General features: G+C 49.5%; 1 protein-coding gene across 1 annotated transcript; it reads right to left on the bottom strand.

Annotated features, from left to right (window-relative positions):
• Window positions 1-501: 501 nt before the first annotated feature.
• LOC120061957 (protocadherin-18-like) lies at window positions 502-6,175 on the bottom strand. Its single transcript, XM_039011742.1, has 5 exons — window positions 3,752-6,175; window positions 3,173-3,228; window positions 2,687-2,871; window positions 905-1,457; window positions 502-778 (listed from the first exon to the last, which is right to left on the bottom strand). Exons 1-5 carry the CDS (start codon window positions 6,173-6,175, stop codon window positions 502-504), a joined length of 3,495 nt encoding a protein of 1,164 aa, XP_038867670.1.
• Between the last annotated feature and the right edge of the window lie 830 nt (window positions 6,176-7,005).

The raw sequence follows: 7,005 nt of genomic DNA, 5'->3' as shown, positions 1-7,005 counted from the left end.
ACTTGTGTCCAATAATGAATATATTCACGTATACATATAATAATAGTGACATAAAAAACATTTCACAAAAGACAATATTAAATATGTAGATTTTCAGTTGCATGTCAAAATCTTGATTTTTTTTCTCCCATTTAACATGCATTCAATATATAAAAATATAATTCTGATTGATTAAGTTTATATACATATTTTTAAATAAATATAAGAATACAAATGTATTTTTAAAATACAAAGATAAATACAGTCACATTGTGTACATTGTGTACCAAACCAGAAAATACAAACATTATTTGGATATTTAGCATTCACAAAACACAAATACGTTAGAAATGCAACTCTAATGACAATTGCAGGTCTATGTCTTTAGTTTGTTTCTCTTTTCTTTTTTCCTACCCAGACTCCTCAGCTCCCCCTCCATACACATGGCAGGACTCCTGACAGGAAGTCAGAAAGTTGGAGGTCAGAGTTCAAAGGTGTTGAGTGGAGGGTATTTAAGAATGTCTAGCTCTGCCGGACGTCCTGTAACAGTTTGTTGATCTCAGCCACTAGCTCGCTGGCGTCCATCAACTCATGGCGGCTGTCGCTCTTCTTCCCCTGCAGGTGTCCCAGCTGCCCCAGCACCGAGTCAAACTCATCCTCCTCGAAGTTCTCTGGGATCTCCTCCATGGCTGGGAGCCACTTACCGCAAGGCCCCGGGAGGGGGACAGGGACAGGGATGGGGGCAGGGGCAGGGGCCAGGGAGGGTACCACCAGGGTAGGGCTAACCAGGGCAGTGAGGAGAGGGCTGTTCTTGGGGGTGGGGGCGTGCTGTCCGTGCCCAACGACCTGGTTCTTGTGGTTGTTCTGGGGGCTGAGCTTGGTGCTGGGTTTGAGGGTGTGGTAGCTGCCGTTCTGGGGGTGTGGATGGCCTGAGGGCCCGATGCTAGATCCGGGGTTTTGGAAGTGCGTGTTGGCAGCCCACGCTGCCACACCTTGCTGGTGGGCTGCGGCACTGGGCTTACCTGGCAAGTGACCCCTCCTCCTGTCCAGTGACCCCGTCATTGGGACACTTACACCCCCCACACTCGTACCTCCCTTCTGGGTCTCACTGACCTGGATGTAGGAGTCCAGCGATGGGGGGAGGAGCCTCTGGAACACGCTGCTCATCTCTGACAGCAGGGAGGTGGTTCCACAGAGGTCCTCCCCCTCCTCTCCCCCATCTTCCGCCTCTCCCTCCTCGGCCCCCTCCTGGTTGTCCTTGCCAAAGGTGGAGAAGCTCTGGTTGCTGCGTTGGGCATGAGGGTGGGCGGGGTCGGAGGACTGTGGGGGCTGCTCGGGGTCTCTGGCCTGGCGGGGGTCATCTCCTGGGATGAAGAGGTTACTGCGGTAGTCAGAGGAGGCTGGGGAGGGCAGGGGAGGCATCCAGCACTGGTCAGAATGACCCAGGACACGACACTCCTCAGTGCACAGTCTCATCGCTACAGAGAGAGAGGGAGAGAGAGACATGGTCATGGATACAGTCACAAGGCACTGCATAGATGAAATACATAGAAGGTTGGCCCCATGTGGCCATGCATTTAAACATACACACACCATAGATTGTTCTGGGTATTACTGTTCTTTTGTTGATAGACTTGTGATGAGGGGAGATGGTGATGAGCAGGCATAGAATTGGAGAGTGGTTTTGAAGGGAAGAGATGAGAGATTGTCTTTCATACAGTCTTTTAATAACATCAAACATTTGATATCCATTCATCTTTATACACAGTTGTGTGATCTGGGTTCAAACATGGGTTGAAATCTAAGCTAATTAGATTGCACAGCACTCTGTGGGCGAGAGCATACTACCTATAACATGCAATTAACATGTCGGGACAATTCACTAGGCCAGATCAATGGCCACTATTACTCATTCAAAAGCCTGCATTTTTCCCTTTCATGTCACGTCTATTCAATATTAAATCTTCAAATGAAAAATCTCTGAAGAATAAATTAGACAAATCAAATATGCCAAGTTAAAGCCTTCATTAAAGAGCGCTGGTTATTCACTCATACTATTCAGGGACTTCATTACGCTCTCATTACCATAAAAGGACCATTTGTAATACATCTTAGAGCTGATGAAGGAAGAGTGCATTGGGGAACATTAGAAAAACAGCAGCCGCGGCCATGCAGGCAGGCAGCAGATTGGCTCCCCCGCTGATGAAAGATTAACCGGACTGATTTACAAAAAACGCCTTTCAAAGCTGTCGATAAACCACTCCAACCTGCCTCTTCACCTGCCTGCCTGGCTGCCTGATCGCACTCTGAAATAATTGTGTTGTGGAGGAGATGAGAGCTTTTTCTCATCAGAGAAACGGGTGATAATTCTCCCTATTTTCTCCCTCCACAGTCCCACCCAGTCACTGTGCTGATAAGCAGCATGGGAGTGAATCTGTCAGAGGTGTTGGGGATGAGGGGTGATTGAGAGTGGAAGGGGTGAGGTGGTGTGATGGGGGATAGCTCAGTGGAGGTCTGTAGTGTAGGGGTAAGGGCTAAGATGGGTGAGAGGAGTGATATTGTAAAAGGGGTGAGGATAGTATACCTGCATGCAGTGTGTTGGTAGAGGTCAGTAAAGAATGGACATGTAGAGGAAGGGAGTTGATATTGGATCGGTGGAGAGTGGTGATGGGGGTGACGGGTTTGAAACGAGGTGAGGGGTGTATACCTGCATGCGGATGCTGTGGATGGGGTCTGTGTTGGCCGTCAGGGGGGTATAGCTCAGTAAAGGCCTCACCCAGGAGCCTGTCGATGGGAGACTCTCTCCCTGCCTCGTAGTCACTGTCCCCAGCGTCGCTGTCACCACGACCACTGTCCTTCAGACTAAACTTATCCATGTCATTTAGAGCATACCTGGAGACGGTGAGAAGAAATGATGGTTGAACTTTCATAGAAAACCACATTGGAGGATGGTTCAAGGCTTATGCATGTATCAAAACTAAGTGCAGTGGAGGTTTTTGCATGCAATTCTTAAGGTTGAGTCCTAAAATAGAACAAGGCACATATAGGCCTAAGAGGGAATAGCACCACAAGCTTTATAGGAATATGTAAAGCATTGTAGGATATGCCTTAGAGCCTTACTGAGTTATGCACACATTCTTAAACACATACATTCTGATTCCCTTCGGGTGTGTTTATTTTAAGATGTAGGTACCTGTAGCTTCTGGAGTATTTGTTGCCACGGAAACAGGGTCTAGGCTGGTACTGGCCCTGATGGAGCATGGACAGAAGCTGTGAGACTTGCTACAATCCAAAAAAAAAGAAGGAAAAAAAGAAAAAAAAGAAAGGAAAGTGAAAATAAAGGGGAAAATTAAAAGGGAAAATGAATGAATGAATGAATACTGATGGGAACAGACAGGCATAAGGACACATGAGCTGGATGAAGGTTGATGTGACGAGTTCTAAAACATGAGATGATCATGGGAAATAAGGGACGGCGTACTGAACATAACACAACGTGGGGCACACAAATAGAAAATATGTAACGCAAAAATCCTAATTATAAACATGATTACATTTCTATATCACCATAATATGAGGCAAAGCTTAATTAACTCAGTCATTTTTTATTCTATAGATCCATAGTTGATGGTAGTCTATTTTATTCCAAAGGCATTTAAGAGATTCAAAGACTACCATTAGCAGAAAACATATTCATATAACCATCTAGTAATACATCACTAAGGACTTAGGGTATGAAATTAAACCCTCTCTCTCTCTCTCTTCTTCTTACCTCGACAGGGGGCGTGGCGTGGGCCAGTTCCAGAGCAAAGTTCTCTGCGACGTGATTGGAGGAGATGGTGACTAGGCTGTTAAGCGACTGGCGGCTGTGTTGGCTCTGCCGGCTGCCCATGGTGCCCCTCTCCGGGGCAGGCGAAGCAGAAGGTGAGCGTGGGTGTGCCCGAACGGGCAGGGTGCCGTTGACGGTGGGAACCAGGGTGATGTCTCCCTTATGGATCTGCCTAGAGGGCTTCTTCGGGTGGTTTTGGTACGTGTTCTCTGCCACCCTGCAGTTGTACGAGTTGCGTGGGTCCTTCTTCTCCCTGTTGCAGCGTGCCGTGGTGAACATCACCATGACCACCAGCAGCAGGGCACACACAGCCCCCAGGGAGATGATGATTATGAGGGAGAGGTCCAGCGGTGGCTGGCTTGGGCCCGTGGGGAGGTCTGGGGGGAGGATGTCCATGTTCTCCTGAAGGGAAAGGCGGAGCAGGGCCCCCGTGGACAGGCGAGTGGTGCCCCTGTCCTGCACCTCCACCCTGATCTCCAGCACGTCCTTGGGAACCCCTTCCAGACTGCCATTGGTCCGCAGCTCGCATCGCCGCGCGTCCATCACAAACAGGCCCTCCTCGTTGCCCCCGACGATGGAGCAGCTCAGCTCGCCGTTGGCACCGGTGTCGCGGTCGGTGGCCTTAATGATGGTGACCAGCTGACCGGCGGAGGCGTGTCTCCAGAGAGGTAGATCGGCGGTGTGGTTCCGTAGGGGTGGGGACTGGATGGTGGGCGGATTGTCGTTATCGTCGAGCACAGTCAGGAGGACGGTGGCGTTGGAGGAGAGGGCGGGGTTCCCTCCATCGCGTGCCTGGACAGTGAAGGCGATGCGGCTAACGTCCTCGTGGTCGAAGCTCCGTAGAGCGTAGATGGCGCCGTTGGACGGGTCGATGGTGACGTAGGTGGAGATGGGGCTTCCCTGGACCAGAGCTTCCACCACCGTGTAGGTCACCTGACCGTTAGTGCCCAGGTCAGGGTCGGACGCTACCACTGTCATCAGGTAGGCCCCTGGAGAGTTGTTCTCTGACTTGAAGACCTCGTAGCGACTCTTCTCAAAGCGAGGCGGGTTGTCGTTTTCATCCAACACCTGTACAGTGAAGTGTTTGACTGTGGAGAGGCTTGGAGAGCCGCGGTCCTCAGCTATGACTGTCAGACTGTACTCTGACCTCTTCTCTCTGTCCAAAGACACGTTGGTCAGGATCATGTAATTCTTCTCATAGGTCTTCTGCAGCCGGAAGTGACCGTGGCCGTGCAGGCGGCACACCACGTCACCGTTGAGCCCCGTGTCACTGTCGTCCACGCGCACCAGTGCTATGAAGGTGTCCACTGGCGCGCCCTCCGAGATGTAGGCCACCTCCTCCTTGCCAGGAGTCATCAGGTTAATGTTGATCTCCGGTTTGTTGTCGTTCACGTCCACCACTTTGATGACGATTTTACAAAGTCCAGGGATGGAGTTGGGACCCAGATCCTGTGCCTGAATGTCCAGCTCATAAGATGACGTAGATTCATAGTCCACTTTTTTAATCAAAGTGATTTGACCATTTTCAGGGTTAATTTTAAATGTCTCCAGTATTTTGGGAGAGACATGACTGCTGAAAGAGTAAACTATTTTACCGTTTGTGCCCTCATCCGGATCTGTGGCGTTTAAATCAATCAGTAGAGTCCCTAGTGGTGAGTTTTCCATGAGATTAATAACGTAAGCCTGCTCGTCAAAAGCCGGACTGTTGTCATTGGAGTCCGAGATGCTTATCTTGAGCAAAGTGGAGCCGGACTTCGGGGGGACTCCATTGTCCGAGGCCGTTAGCTGCAGCTGGTAGTTGGACTGCACCTCCCTGTCCAGCTCTCTCACCACAACAAGCTCTGCGTATTTGGCACCGTCGGTTCTGGTCCTAATGTCGATTTTGAAAAAGTGATTCGGTGTCAGGGAATAAGAGTAAAGGGAGTTATCTCCCACGTCTGGGTCCGTGGCGCTGTCCAGCTGGATCCGGTTTCCCACAGATGCGCTCTCGGAGATCTCAATGGGTATGATGGCACGAGAGAACTGTGGCGAGTTATCGTTAATGTCCAAGACTTCCACCTCGACGTGGAAGAGCTGGAGGTATTCAGTAGGCAGAGTGATAACGTCAAATTCGATGGAACAGTTGAGGTTCTTTTCACAAATCTTCTCCCGGTCAATCTTGGTCCCTATGGTGATTTCACCGTCCTCCTCCCGAACCGACAGAAACGGAGTGCTCCCCCGCTGCATAGCACGGAACAGAAAGGACACTGAACTCGGTAATTTAGAAAGAACACCCGCCACGTCTTCCTTTAGCCTTGCAATCACTGTGCCCACTTTTTGCTCTTCATAAACTTTATATTTCAAATTCTTACCAGAAACGTCCTGCATAATTCCAACCAAAAATAATAATAGTGCAGTGGAAAATACTATATTGACTCTGGGTGTATTCATTTTGGCACCCATCTTCAGCACCCAGGTTAGGGCTACAGTTCCACAGAGGAGCAAGGTCTGAAAAAATATGCTTTCTCAAAAGTCGGGCATGTTAAATCCCACCAGTAAGTCACCGTCGGGGAAAAGTCGCACAAATCGACTTAAAGATGGAGATTTGAGAACCCAAGATGAACCAGGTCACAGCTTTCTTTTTAGCTTCGATTTTACAACAAAGAACACCAACTCAAATGCAGTTTTTTCTTGCTATCGTAGACGGATCTGTTGCATACATCCACTTACACGGTCTCTGTGTGTGAGTGTGTGTCTGGAAATCTGAGCGAGGAGAAAAGGCGCAGCTCCGCTTGTGTTGCTGTGCGCTCTGCTCTGTCGCGCGCTCCTGCCGTCTGTGTCTCGTCTCGGTAGACAGACTGGCCCTGATAGCCCGCCCCTCACCCAAACTGCGTCTTTTTCCTCAGCTCACACAAAAACATTCCCCCACCCCTCCTCCCTCTCCTCTTCACCCCTCCCTAAATCAAGTGCTGCCCCTTCGCTGCATCCAGGATGTCCACTCACGACACAGAGGGCCCATTGATTCCAGATGCCGGGATGACCAACCCAAAGATGTAGTTTTGAAGTGTGCCACAACAATAGGTAACGGGGATTATTCAGGGAGAACTTTAAACATGTCCAGATTGACCCAAAGCTGCCTCGACACTCGCATATTGTTATAGCTGCAATTCACAAACGTGTGCCACTGTCAGTTTTTTTTCCTACGTTAAACATGACAA

The sequence above is a fragment of the Salvelinus namaycush genome, chromosome 17 (assembly GCF_016432855.1).
Source record: "Salvelinus namaycush isolate Seneca chromosome 17, SaNama_1.0, whole genome shotgun sequence".
NCBI classification, from domain to species: domain Eukaryota; kingdom Metazoa; phylum Chordata; class Actinopteri; order Salmoniformes; family Salmonidae; genus Salvelinus; species Salvelinus namaycush.
The sequence above is the reverse complement of the archived record's forward strand: the minus strand, read 5'-3'. Positions and strand labels throughout refer to the sequence as shown.

What these genes read in the sequence shown, in the direction of transcription:
- LOC120061957 (XM_039011742.1), bottom strand. Translation starts at nt 6,175, where the DNA reads ATGCAGGACGTTTCTGGTAAGAATTTGAAATATAAAGTTTATGAAGAG. An exon ending in AAATACTCCAGAAGCTACAG is followed by an intron (nt 2,872 to 3,172) that starts GTACCTACATCT and finishes CACCGTCTCCAG; the next exon opens with GTATGCTCTAAATGACATGG. An exon ending in AGCATCGGGCCCTCAGGCCA is followed by an intron (nt 779 to 904) that starts TCCACACCCCCA and finishes GAACAGCCCTCT; the next exon opens with CCTCACTGCCCTGGTTAGCC.